The sequence below is a fragment of the Colius striatus genome, chromosome 2 (genome assembly GCF_028858725.1).
Source record: "Colius striatus isolate bColStr4 chromosome 2, bColStr4.1.hap1, whole genome shotgun sequence".
Taxonomy (NCBI): Eukaryota; Metazoa; Chordata; class Aves; order Coliiformes; family Coliidae; genus Colius; species Colius striatus.
Window position 1 is genome coordinate 21,868,312 of NC_084760.1, and position 14,942 is coordinate 21,883,253.

The 14,942-nt window shown below is 38.0% G+C and overlaps 1 protein-coding gene across 3 annotated transcripts in view; it reads left to right on the forward strand.

Moving 5' to 3' along the window:
• Positions 1-14,942, forward strand: part of HMGCLL1 (3-hydroxy-3-methylglutaryl-CoA lyase like 1) — a 79,805-nt gene that overhangs the window by 28,808 nt on the left and 36,055 nt on the right. For 2 of the 3 annotated variants that reach the window (XM_061990062.1, XM_061990063.1), the window contains one exon: positions 1,940-2,088. The exons of the other annotated variant lie outside the window; for it this stretch is intronic. In XM_061990062.1, coding sequence (XP_061846046.1) covers positions 1,940-2,088 — 149 coding nt within the window. The remainder of the gene's footprint in view (positions 1-1,939; positions 2,089-14,942) is intronic. 3 annotated transcript variants of the gene reach the window in all.

Genomic DNA, 14,942 nt, shown 5'->3' on the forward strand with positions numbered 1-14,942 from the left:
TGGAAACATTGATTGAATTGTCTTTGCAAGTTCCTGCAAATGATGCTTGTGTATAAAGAGGCATTTCCTTCACCTTCTTTGACTTGTTGGCGCTAGAAAACTCTGAAGTATGAGGAAAGAATCATTTAAATGAAAATTCTTTATAGGAGTGTATTAGATTATTAAATTCTGCATTCCATTATATAGGATGTGAAAGTTTAAATTGCTTCAGTTCACACACAGTAAATAATGAAAATTATAGACACAAAATCATAGAATCATAGAATGGCAGGGGTTGGAAGGGACCTTTAGAGATCATCCAGTACAACTGCCCTGCTGAAGCAGGTCCACCTAGATCAGGTCTCATAGGAACATGTCCAGGCGGGTCTTGAAGACCTCCAAGGAAGGAGACTCCACACCCTCCCTGGGCAGCCTGTTCCACTGCTCCATCACCTGTACAGTAAAATAGTTTTTTATTATAGTTAAATGGAACTTTTTGTATTCCAGCTTCACCCTTTCTCCTGTTGCTAGATACCATAGAAAAAAGAGATGTCTCAACCTCCTGATACCCACCATTTAGATATTTGTAAATATTAATGAGATCCCCTGAGTCTTCTATTTTCTAGACTAAACAGCCCCAGTTCCTGCAGTCTTTCCTCATATGAAAGATGTTCCAGTCCCCTGATCTTCTTAGTGGCCCTGCCCTGGACTCCAGAATTTCTCTGTCCCTCTTGAGCTGAGGAGCCCAGAACTGGACACAGGACTCCAGATGAGGCCTCACCAGGGCAGAGTAGAGGGTGAGAGGAACCTCCCTCGACCTGCTGGCCACACTCTTCTTGATGCATCCCAGGATAAACCAGCTAACCATGAGCCAGCAATGTGCCCTCGTGGCCAAGAAGGCCAATGGCATCCTGGGATGCATCAAGAAGGTTGGACAAGATGCTCTCTAAAGGCCCCTTCCAACTCTACCATTCTATGATTCTATGCCATTGGCCTTCTTGGCCACGAGGGCACATTGCTGGCTCATGTTTAGTTTATTATCAACCAGGACTCCCAGGTCTGTCTGAAGAGCTGCTCTCCAACAGGTCAAACCCCAGCCTATACTAGTGTATGGAGTTGTTCCTTCCTAGATGCAGAACTCTGCACTTATCCTTGTTGAACCTCATGAGGTTCCTCTCTGCCCAACTCTCAAGCCAGTCGAGATCCCACTGAGTGGCAGCACAGCCTTCTGGGGAATCAGCCAGTCCTCCCAGTTTGGTGTCATCAGTGAACTTGCTGGGGGTACCCTCAGTCCCCTCATCCAGGTTGTTGATGAAAATGTTGAACAAGACTGGCCCCAGAACCGATTCCTGTGGAACTCCACTGGCCACAGGCCTCCAACCTGTCACATAAATATTGTCCATATTGTCCATATCAACTATGACACCAAGACCAGTGGTGCCCTTGATCCTAGAGTTGGCTGTAACAAGGAAATCCCTGTTGGTTATTGTTTCTGCTCTAGGCACATGTAGGCGCGGAGGTTTTGTAAGCGTAAGAATGACTTCCTGGCATTCATGAGGAACAGGCTTTGTAGAGAGGATGGATATTTCAGAGTTGATATGTGATCTTTTCCCTTTCTGGAAAATGAATAAAAGTGTCAATCATTTTTATTTTCTTAGCTGATTCATGTGATTTCCTTTGTCTTGATATCTTTGTCATTTAGCACTTTAAAAATATGTTTACCGAATTGCTAAGAAGAGAAAGGAAATATGTCATAGTGAATGAACTCAAGATTTGATTATTTTTATTTATTTTGATTAATCTGTTTGTTTGCAATAGATTTTTAAAGAACTGGAATTAAATGTGTATTTTAGATATGGATAATATAATGTGCATTTTTTAATGTGGTACAGAATTAAATGCATAATTTAAACTTTTTATATAGTGTTATGGTTCTGTTTAATTGAAATATATTTTTCAGGTTGCAGCAGGGGCTACAGAAGTCTCAATATTTGGTGCAGCATCTGAATCTTTTAGCAAAATGAATATTAATTGTTCAATTGAAGAAAGCATAGAAAAATTTGAAGAAGTTGTTAAATCTGCGAGGAATATGAATATTCCAGTCCGTGGGTAAATATAAAGATTCTTAATTAATACAGAGTTATTGGAGTGTTTCTTGGGGGGGAGGGGGTTGTACCAGTACAAAAGTATACTACCAAGTTTTTAATATTTTAGATTAATTGAAAGAATAGCCTTTATTGTGATTTAATCTATTTAGTAATTTTGTTCTATGTTTTGTAACTACTAATGGTGACTAGTTTTCTCTGGAAATTGAAAAAAACATAAGCTGTGTGTATAAAGATACCCGTTTTATTATACAAATTTAGTTTTATTGTCACAGATGACAGAGTAAAATTTATTTTCTTGCTGCTGGGAACTTATAACACTGTTGCCTGCACCTTACAAAACACCCTGCATACTTCTGTTTTATTATAGTATTGATAATATATCACTTCCTACACTGTAGAATCAAGGTGTAAAAGTGATAGAACAAATTTACTCCTGATGAAATAAAAAAGAATATAAATTGTCTTGAAACCTCTGTGTGTTGAAGTTTGTGCAGTCTCTAGTGAATGAAACTCTGAAATATTCTAGTATTTATCTTTCTCTAGAGTACCTTCTTTTAAACTTGAAATAATCCTGAATGTTACCCGCCCTTGAACAGTCTTTCATTTTGATTGTCTTTTGCATTACACAGAGCTATTTATCAAAGCTTATTTGTGGAGGTCCTTGTGAATGCAAAAAAACTTAACATAGGTTCAAAAAGAAACTCCACAGGGAGATTCCTTGAGGATTACTAGTAATGCAAAATATGTCATGTTTAGAAAATACTTGGACACACACAGACACCTCCCACCCCATCCCCCCAAGTGTACCTTGTAAATGCTTGAGTCACACACACCCACACCCCCTCCTCCATCCAACCCAAGTGTACCTCATAAATGCTTGACTCTTTTTTCCCTAGCCTGGTTATATGTTTCAGATGGAAAAATCAATGAATAGAGAAGTTAGAACTTTCCCTGTATTATGAAACAGTAACTTTTATCAGAGTTTATATACTCTACCTGGCTGCTAATCTGTTAGGTAGAGTCAGGGTTTGTCCTCCTGAGCAACTTCTCTTGTAAGAGGTCTGGCATTAGAACAGTTACTGCCACCACCGTTTGCCACATTTTTCTGAAACTAAATTTGGTCTGAGAACCTGACCAGCAACTTGAATTCTCCAGGAAGATCAAGCTCAGGGATGCCTGAATTTTAGGCCCCAGATAGTTGTGGATAAGGGAACAGACAGTCAATTTAGAAAAGACAACATGCATACAGTAACAAACCTGAGGCACTGGTGAACATTTTTTCACAAAACTTTTGTTTTCTCGGATGTCTGGACGTCAAGCAGTATTTTTGGTTTCATATTCCTATATTTCATTAACAGAATTCAACCAAATGGCACAACAGAACCAGCAGGGGAATCCTCAGAGCCTATGCATTGTATATGTCTTTGGATAGCTATAGGTTTCAACAAATCGACTTTGCAACTGGTCCAGAAGATGTAAACAGCAAGTGACGTGGAAGCCTCTGTGGAGTACTCTAAATTCTTGTTGGAGCTTAAAATGTTAACTGCTTTTCTGTGCACTAGTTTTCACATGTTTAAGAAAGTGGCAACCTGCTGCTTTTTTCTCCCACAGATTGTAGGTCTAAGGCCTTTGTAATACGCCAGTAGCAGTTATTCTGGCACTGATACATTGACATGATGGAAATGACTGTTCCCATGATAGGATTCTACAACATTCCCATACATTTACTGTCTACTATCTGATGAACTGTGTGACAGGGTTGGGGTTTTTTTTGTCTTCACACAGCAGAAAAAAATTAAAAGCAGCAGGATGGGAAGGCACACAGAGAGGAAGAAGTAGGAGATAGAAAATGGTCAAACAGAAGCAGAGAACACACAAACACACACACACACAAACACTTATAATTAGAATAAAAAGAAAGAAAACAAATCAAGGAGATACAAAGGAGTATCAAGAACCAGGTAATGAAAGAAATAGAAAAAAATTGCAATACTGAGATGAAGTGAAATGAGACAGTTGAACTCAGAGTAAATACAATCAGATTATGTTTTAAAAGTGCTTCTTTGTGCATCCAGTACGAAGACCTGTCATTTCACTTCAATACTAAAACCTAGGCAGATTTCAAATGTACAACCAATTTTATTAAATCTGTGGTACCAGGTGCAATATGTTACGCAACGCTTCATCAGTGGACTGAGGGGAGGGCAGTGGAAGTCATGTACCTTGACTTCAGCAAGGCTTTTGACACTATCTCTCATAACATCCTCATCAGAAAGCTCTAAGTGTGGTTTGGATGAGTGGACGGTGAGGTGGATCGAGAGCTGGCTGAATGACAGAGCCCAGAGGGTGGTGATTAATGGCTCAGAATCAAGTTGGAGGCCTGTGGCCAGTGGAGTTCCACAGGGATCGGTTCTGGGGCCAGTCTTGTTCAACATCTTCATCAATAACCTGGATGAGGGGACAGAGTGTACCCTCAGCAAGTTGACGACACCAAACTGGGAGAACTGGCTGATTCCCCAGCAGGCTGTGCTGCCATTCAGCGAGATCTCAACCGGCTTGAGAGTTGGGCAGAGAGGAACATCATGAGGTTCAACAAGAGTTCTGCACCTGGGAAGGAACAACCTCATGCACCAGTACAGGCTGAGGATTGACCTGCTGGAGAGCAGCTCTGCAGAGAGAGACCTGGGAGTCCTGGTTGATAATAAACTAAATATGAGCCAGCAATGTTCCCTTCATGGCTAAGAAGGCCAATGGCATCTTGGGATGCATCAAGAAGAGTGTGGCCAGCAGGTCAAGGGAGGTTCTTCTCCCCCTCTACTGTGCCATGGTGAGGCCTCATCTGGAGTCCTGTGTCCAGTTCTGGGCTCCCCAGCTCAAGAGGGACAGAGAACTTCTGGAGCGAGTCCAGTGCAGAGCCACCAAGATGACCAGGGGTCTGGAACATCTTCCTTAAGAGGAAAGACTGTGGGAAGAGGAGACTGAAGAGGGATCTCATTAATATTTACACAAATCTAAATGGTGTATATCAAAAGGTTGGGGCATCCCTTTTTCTATCATATCTAGTGATAGGAAAATGGATAATGGGATGCAACTGGAACACAAAAACTTCCATTTAAACATAAAAAATCTATTTTACTGTTCAGGTGAGGGATCCCTGGCACAGGGAGCGTGTGGAGTCTCCTCCTCTGGAAGTTTTCAAAACCTGCCTGGACGCGTTCCTTTTTGACCTCATCTATGTGGACCTGCTTCTGCAGGGGGGTTGCACTAGATGATCTCTAGAGGTCCCTTCCAACCCCTACCATTCTGTGATTCTGTGTCTGCATAATGTCATATAGGCTACAAAGGGAACAGATGGCAAAGTCAGGAATGAAAATGATGTAAGTTCACTCCGTAGCTTTCTTCCTTAGGCTTACATGTCTAGGAAACGTAGGAAACTGTTGCCACAATTATTTGTTTTGTGGAATAATAACTGAGTAACAAACGAAATTAGACTGAAGAGAAACTACATTTATGTTTGTGTTACAGCTATTTTCATAACAGGATGTTAGCTTGGGAACTAATTTATCCAACGAAAATTATAGGTTGAGGAATCGGGGGATAAGATGCAGGACTAATGTTATGCCGCAGCAAATACAGAATTTTAGGAGAAGATTGTCTGATATTTGTCCACAGGGATCTAATAGAACTCAATAATAAAGTAACTAATCTGCTAAAAATCTGCTGAGCCTTATTTCATAAAGAAAAAGATCCTAACTGAGGTAATAATTCTGAGTATCTGAAACATCAATTGTACATGAATTTCAGAATATACAAATACTGAAAAGAAAGTTTTGAGCATACTAGTAAGAAGATAAAAGAGAACTAGTTAATACAACCTGTTTGGACTTTGAGTGCTCTTTTGAAAAATCCCTACCTGAGAGATTTTGAGGAGGCAAAAGAGTAATTAATGAGAAATAAAATGCTATGGATCAAAGTCTAGACAAATATGTTTTTAAGAAAATAATTACCAAATTTTGTGATACACTGAGTCTTGTTCCTGTATGTTCATACTCCTTCAGAGGCACTCCTCATGGGTTGCAGAGTTACAGGAATCTGAGTCAGAATGATTACTCAGAAGTATTGAAAAAAAACGATTGTTTAGTATCCATCTACTAAAGTACTTTTTTTTTTTCAGCTCCAGTGTATTGTCTTTTGTTGAGTAGAGTTCTGAAGACCAGAGAAATAATAGCAGGAGCATGAAAATAGAAATGCAGGACTCGGACTTTTTTTTTAATGCTAGATCTCTTAGCAGTTGAACAAAGCTCTAGAAGGTAGACTTAAAACTTTTGAATAAAGAAGAAACATCAGTTTTGATTTTGTAATCCAGGAAGTAAAGAAATCTGTTTACAATATTTCAGCTGTTTGTGAGTGGAAAGATTAGGAAAGCAGACTGTCATTTCCAGCTTAATTCTAGAAGGGTAAACCAAAGTTTTCTGTAGTGCTAGTATGAAACAAAAGCCTGCACCACTACGGGGAATTTGTCAGGACTTGAATGAAAGTGGTTCATTAGTTCTGAAATATTGCAGTACATTTAAAAAAATTGTGGAGTTTTACATTGTATTTAACAATATAAAACACAGGACTTCTCTTCCTTGATGAAAAAAGATGTGGGAAAGATAATCAGAAAGTAAAATTAAACCAGAAATTTCATAGCAAGATTCAATGCAATCAAGGTGACTTTTTCCTGGAAATAATAAAAAAAGAATTCGCTATCAAAGCCTGCAATTTATGGTCTTGATTTATGGCCTCATTTATAGCTGCTACTAAAGCAGCTATTTTTAGTGACAGGTAAAATGCATAGCATTTTTGTATCCCAATTCCATGCAAAATTCTCTAAATGCTGAAGTAGGCAAGGCTTTGTGACAAGTTGTTCTTTATGTTTTATATCATATAGTGAAGTCAAACGGGGGCAGAAACTGACAGTTTCAGAAACTGAAAGTAGTGAGTTTCTGTTGAATGACCTCAAACCCAGAATTTTTGAAATGAAAAGATGGGTTGCTGCATAATTCATTCATTGGCATTCAGTATTTAGAATTGGTGCTCATTGTTTGACGGATTGTTATTTAATTTTGAGAAGATTAGTTTCAGGTTTTATTTTGTTTTGTGGCTTCTGTTTACTCAAAATGATTATATATTGTTTAGAACTCTCGTTGCAGCATGAGGAAAATTTGAGCATGACCACACAACAAGTCTGAGCTTGTCATCCTAAATCTGCTTGTAGTTACTAGAGGGAAATAGGCATCCTTCAGGCTATGATTTATCCTATGTGCTTTTCATAGTACTCTCTTTAGGGTAAGATGAACCACTCTGTGATGAACCATCCTTTTGTCTGCAAAGGAGCTTGGGTCCCATCCTGTATTAGTCATCCTGTAGATTGCCTTTCTAAGACATAGGCTGTAGATGTTTATTTTTGATATCAGAAGTTAGAACAGATGAATCCTGTCCTGCCTGTGCATAGGCTAAGGAGCATAAATGCATAGTCTGTGCATAGGCTAGTTAGACCTTGTAGTTTCTGTAAATGACAATAGATATAAGAAATGTATTAATAAGGTTTGTGCTGCAAGGTAACACAAAATGAAGCTGTGGACTACATGAACAAAGATTTGTACTCTCTGCAGTGAGAATGGACGTTTTCTTTTTAATCACCCTTTTAGAGACTGGCTACTTTTAAAGAATCGAGGCCAAAACCTACAGCCTTTGCTCAAGCAAGCTCCTAGGACCACACATTTTGGCTTCTAATATAAGTTTTATAGGCTAAATAATTTGCTTGAATTACTTAGGTAATAAAAATATTAATATGCATAAACTATTTATGTTAATTTCAATATAGAGATTGTTTGCTTTATAAAGCACTATTATTATTTAAAGTGTTATTTATTTGCAGGAAATGGATAATTTAGTGCCTTGCCCTTATTTGTGTAGTTGAAAAATACTTCCAAAACTAATTTTAAGGGGTTCAAATTTTACTTCCTATTTTTACTGGCAATTTAGAATTTATGTAGTGAGCATAAATCATTGGCAATCCTTGAATCTTATGAAAAATGCACTCAAACAGTTGAAACTAAACTTGAAGCTTTTGCATGTCTTACTGTTGCTACAGCTGCACTAACATTGACTCAGTCATCATCCAGAAAATTTATGTTGTCAGCTGTCACATTTAAAATCTGTAGCACAGTATACAGTTTTCTAAATGTTTACTAAATTAGTTCGAATGTTTATGAATAATTGAAATCTTGCGTATGGTCTTAGAAGTGAGACTCTTTATTAGCATCATAAAGGGGGGTTTATTTTTATTTTTTTGTACATGCATAAAAACTTTACAATAACATCTGGGACACATTCTGTGAAGACACTGAGCCAAATCAGTTATAAACTATGTGGTCAGCTAATTACTACTATGCGCGTTTTGCGTGTGAAATGACACAAGAGTAATGCTGGCTTTAGTATGAATTTTTTTGATGTAGAATATAGGTACTATTAAAAATATCACATATTTGTCAATGATTAAAAATGAGGCCTAGCAGCCAAGATTGATGAAACGCTGTGGCAAATGGTAATTGCAAGTAGTCACTTGGGACTGTTTTAATTTAAATGTATTTTTAATGTACATATGAAGCAAATGTTAAGCAAATTCTGATTAATCTAGATTCTTCCAAGCTGATATATTAAAAAATGAAATGTCCCAGTCCTGAAAATTTTTAATGTGAATGGCCCTTTTCAAGCCATTTGGACTATTTGCATGTGCAAATGTGAATAATATGCAAATGTTTAGAGGTTCAGTGTTGGCAAAACAAATGCAAACGTTTGCTGTAAAATAACTCTAGAAGCATTTTCTTACAAAGCTGCAGCTTCATAAATTAAAGCATATGTAATCACACATTAATTCTAAACTGATGTATGTAATTCCTCTGTTTATAGTCCTCTATCTTTTAAGAATGAGCAGTATGGTGAAGTTCACCAAGTATATTGAAATGTATCAATATTTGGCTTGCATCTGTGTTTGTATAAAATTCAAATCCTGGTTGATATGCTTGAAATACAGCAATATTTTTTTACTATGACAAATAGATACCAAACAAATGATTGTATGCAATGTTATTGTTCTTAGCTTTTATGTTATAATAAAAGGTACAGGTTACAACATATATAAATCTTGTTGATTGTAGGAAATTATTATGGTTTCACTTTGAGGCTAATACACAAGGTAAGGTACAAAGTAGTGAAAAATTAAAGAAAAAGAACGGATTTTTAGTAATATTTATCTTGTTCCAACAGTATTTGGATTTATTTGGAAAAAAAATCCAAAACATGGATAAGAACATGTCAGTTTTATTTAATGTACTTTATAACAAGTAATTTTGGAAACTAATAATGAAATCTGATTTGTTTATAAAGAAACATCTTGATTATGTGAAACTTCTGTTTTTCAAGACAATCAAATCTGTATCATTCCCTTCAATAGTGTTATTTTTTAAATTCTTTTTTACAATTCATCCTAAATACCTTAAGAATGTAAGGATGTCCTCACAATACTATATTTTATATACCTAATTTGAAGTACCACAGGTAAATCAATAGAGTTTAAAACTGTGTATGTTTTATGAATACAGACAGAAACTTTGAACTCCTATGTTTTTGTATTCTGGAATATTTAGAATCATAGAATCGCAGAATGGTAGGGGCTGGAAGGAACCTTTAGAGATCATAGAATCGTAGAATCATAGAATGGTAGGGGTTGGAAGGGACCTTTAGACATCATCTAGTCCAACCCCCCTGCAGAAGCAGGGTCACCTAGAACAGGTCGCATAGGAACATGTCCAGGTGGGTCTTGAAGACCTCCAAGGAAGGAGACTCCACAACCCCTCTGGGCAGCCTGTGCCAGGGCTCCCTCACTCTCACGGTGAAATAGTTTTTTCTTATGTTTAAGTGGAACTTTTTGTGTTCCAGCTTTGTCCCATTACCCCTTGTCTTGTTACTATCTACTATAGAAATGAGGGATGTCCCAACCTCCTGAAACTCACCTTTAGATATTTATAAATGTGAATAAGATCTCCCCTCAGTCTCCTCCAGACTAAACAGCCCCAGTTCCTGCAGTCTTTCCTCATATGAAAGATGTTCTATACCCTTGATCATGGTGGTGGCCCTGTGCTGGACTCTCTCCAGCAGTTCCCTGTCCCTCTTGAGCTGAAGAGCCCAGAACTGGACACAGTATTCCAGATGAGGCTTCACCAGGGCAGAGTAGAGGGGGAGAAGAACCTCCCTTGACCTGCTGGCCACACTCTTCTTGATGCATCCCAGGATGCCATTGGCCTTCTTGGCCACGAGGGCACATTGCTCATCTAGTCCAATCCCCCTGCAGAAGCTGGTCCACCTAGATCAGGTCGCACAGGAACGGATCCAAGCAGGTCTTGTTTTCACATTGTTTTAAGCCCTCATTTTTAGGCTACACTGTGTAGTTTAGCATAGTCTTAAGTATATTGATAATAGAATGATTTATACTGTTATTACTTTTTTAGATAGTAAAACCAATTTAACACCTTCATGTCATTATAAGTGAGCCTATATTTGAGATTATGGGAACAACAAAATCTAGAGGAACATCTAATAGACATGGAAGCAACACATTTTAGTATGTAAATAGTAAAAATATCCACAGGGTTGCAGAATATTAAGCCAGCTGGTCACAGTTCTCTGGAGATGTTTGAGGAGCTTGAAATTACTGGGGTGTCGGGACATTTCTCAGTACTGGGGACAGGTTAAGAAAAGGATGTAGGAGCCATTGTACTAACTTTATCATACTGAATGATTGCATTATGTAAGAGGATAGCTCTTCTTCAGAAATAACCTTATACCAACTTTTACTCTTTTTTTTTTCTTTTGTGCCTGCAGTATTATTAGTAGGCCAGAAAAGCTGCCTTTAAAAAAAAAAAGAAAAAGAAAAAGAAAAAGAGGGGTACCTGTGGGAAGTAAAAATGATCCCCAGTTCTTCTTACAGGATAGCGTAACCTCAGACTTCAAATGTTAGTATGAAGCTGCAAGGTAACAATACAATGTCTTTGCTGGTATGTTATTGATTCCTCCATGGATGATTTGATATTGTTATTAAAAGTGGTTAAGTGAGCTGTCATTTTAGTAATGGTTTTGTTTGGAGAGGAAGTTAATTTCAAGACCATAGTTCAAAATTTAACGGTGATTTCTGGACATTCTGAAAATAGTAACAAATGTTATTACTGTAGGATTCACTTTGAATAGCATGTGTATTATTTGCAACTGGGCACTAAATACGTGGAGAAGTTGTTTTTTAAAGTCAAATGTGGAAAAAATGTCCTGGCCTTCTTTACACATTTTGGACTTGGCTTAGAGATTCTGTTTCTGGAAGAGTCTTTTTTCCCTTTTCTCTTCTTTGTATTTCCCCTCTCCTTATAGTAAAGATTGCCTGTTTTTAACAAATGGCTTCCTTTGCAAAGAGACACAATATATCAACCTTAGTATTATGAATCCACCAAATGATAGGCATATACAAGCCATAGCACGAACATCCAATAAAAATAAATACATCTGCAGTGAACATGGTAAATTATATGCGAACTTACACTATAATAATAAACAGGAAACAGCAGCATCTGAGTCTGCAACTGGCTTCTCAGGAGGCTTCGTGCTTCCAGCTGTGGTAGCAGCTGTGGATCTGGCTCTGGAACTCTTGCTGAAACAAGCTGACAAAGGGCTGATTACAACATGGAGTTCAGTTTCTGCTTGGATCCGTTTTCCTTTTAACACACTTTGGTTCGGAAAATTTTGCTCATTTACCTTGTTTGTGGTTTTACGTCCTGCACATCACAGTCATTGGGCTAATGTGGTGATTATCAGCATTCGTAGCAACCTTGATAGTGGGGACCTTATACTGTCTGTACCATTTGTGGGACATTGCAATTTGGTTTTGGCTTACTGGAAGAAATTGAAAACTCTCTTCCTCTTCCTTCTCCCTCCCCATCCCCAGAGGCTGTTCAGCATTTTTGTCCAAAATATTACACACTAAAGTTGTTAGGGTTTATTTTTAAAAATGGTTTTTACCTGCATAGAAAACAATTTAAGAGAAGACCAAATGACACTAACCTGCGGTGAAATCTGTGGAACAGGCAAGACATTGTGGAAACTGCCAGGTGAAACAAGTAGAGAACGTTTTATCCCGTTTTATTAAAGGGAAGAATTCTGATTTCATAGAACCTGGGTGAGCAAAACAGCATTTACTCTGATTTCATAGAACCTGGGTGAGCAAAACAGCATTTACTTGTGTGTTCCTAAAGCAGCTTTATAGATACATTCAGTTACTGCAGGTCCTTCCCACCTCTGGTGGCATGGACTCAGTTCTTGATTGCATACTGAAGATGTACTTAAGCTACTAAAACGCCTGTCCTTGATTCAGCAAAGATTTAAGCACATACTTAGAATTAAACACTTCCATTGCAGATTCTGCTTTGTGAATTCTCAGATATTTGCTTCTGCTCTCATACTGTGAAGTGTCTCTGGTGAATATTGTGAGACCAAGACAGTCTTTTCTTTACGAAATCTTTTTTTTTTTTCTTTCAGTCCTGCCATCTTTTTGGAAAACAGCTGTATTCTCCAACTTAATTGAATCCCCAAATTAAATCCCAGTTGCCTCTGTAACTCATTGCTCAAACTCTTCCCTTTTCTCCTCTGCTTCTTCATATAGGATCTTGCTTTTTCTCCTAAAGCAAAACAGATACAGTATGCTCTTCCTCCTGTCATTTTCCCTTCCCTCCCCTAATCCTTTCCCATTCTCCTCCACTGTCACAGCAGCAGGAGTTTCTTGTCTACTTTCTATCTGTACCCTTTCCACTTGGCCCAGTGACCCCACGTTCTGTTCTTCCTCTTATTTCTACCCTCCCTTATTCTCTTTCTTAACCTCTCACAGTCCTCTGGCTCTTTTCCACTGCAATATAAGCAAGCATTTGCCTCTTAAAAATTGCAACTTTGACCTTCCTTGGTTCTTCATATCATATCTCATCGCCTATCTCTTCTTCATTCCTAAGCTCATTGAAGGCGCTGTTTATAATTACTGTCTGGAGACTGTCTTCTATGATTCCCTCCTATAACTCCTACACTTTGGCTTCTGTTCCTTGCTTACAACTGGAACAGCTCTCACCAAACTCCCTGATGACAAGATCTCAGAAACAGTAGTCTATGCTCGTTCTTCTTGACTCGTCAGTAGAGTTTGTTGCAGTTGACTGGACTCTTCTTTAAATTTGTGTATTTTCTTCCTTTCTGTGGCCCTGTATTGTAATTTTCTTCTTTCTAAGCAGTTTTTCAGCATGTTCTTCAACATTGTCTCTCGTTTTGGAGGAGTGTGGGTGGAGGTCTTGGACTCTACTTTGGATGGATTCTCTTGTGCTTTTAATGACTTATGGGTAATTTCATACACAAAACCCAAAAAGATAGCAGCTAAATATGTCTGTAGATAACAGATCTACCTTCCTATTGAACCCCATTTCCTCTCACATAAGCTTATTAATTTGGAACCACACAAGTGCAATTACAAAGCATCCCACATAGTGCTGCTTTAAGTTTAGATGTCTTGGCAAATACTCAGACCAGACACATGCTAATCTTCACTCTTTTGTTTCATTTTGTATGCTGGGCTCCCTATACCCTTGCTAGCTATACTCAGCTCTTTCCTGCAGCTCTTCCAGCTTGTGTTACTTAAATTGTATCTCTCATTTTCATTGACCTTGTCAAATGGAATTAATATTTTATGTCCTCTATTAAAAATACTTATCCTGATATACTTTAGAGGGCATTTTACTCTTTTACAGTCTCATTTTAAGCATTTCACTTTGTTATTGCCAGCAGCTGAGTTTCATTTCTTTTTTCCTCTTCTTTCTCCATGGAATCCCAATACTTTTTTTATGTATTGACAATACCAAGAAATTCAGTGTTATCACCGCATCTGTACTTTGTCAATTCATTAAGTGAAAATAGGTAAAATTCTGCCAGGCTCATCCTTGCTGAACTCTAATGAAAAAAAGTCCTTTCATTCTGCACAGGACTTTGTTCTCTCTCTGGTAGACAGTTCTTGTAAAATTCCTTCAGTAACCCTTATTTTATCCAGTTTAACATTGAATATCAGATGCCCAAATAGATTATATGTATCATATTTTCCCAGCTTAAAATGTCAGTCTAGTCTCAATGGTGTAAGTGTGCGGAAAGTTCATAATCTCAAACAGATTTGTACATTGTAGTAGGCAGATTCCTCAGGTCCCCGCATACTTTCATACCCCAGCAGGCACAGCTGAATCATATGAGCTCAGCCGAGTTTCTGCTCACTGGTGTGAACCACAGGGAGTATTCCCTTGTTCTCCAGATACCTTTTTGCCTGCTTTTACTTTTGTTTGCCCTACTCCATTCCAGATGTCATTCACACCACATTATCCCTACTAAATGCATGTCTTCTTGATCTAACATAGGTAGCTGTTAGGAACATGTAAGGATATATGTAATTAAAGGGAACATGTGCACATGTAGTGTATGTTTTGCATTTACTTTGTATTTAATACTGTTCTTAGTTCGTAATAAGTGCTGGCTGTGGCTGATGTTGCAAAATAATTATAGTAAAAGTCTGTGCATTTGCTAGCTCTAGAGACTGTAGTATTATGTAAAAAGCAGTCCTTTGGGCCTGAAATTTTTCATGCTTGGTTTCATTTGAAGAACTGTATATGCGTAAAAAAATTAAGGAAATGATCCTGAATTGGTTTGGAGTTATGTGTCACTGAAAAGCAGGGCAGCGTTTAACTGTTAACA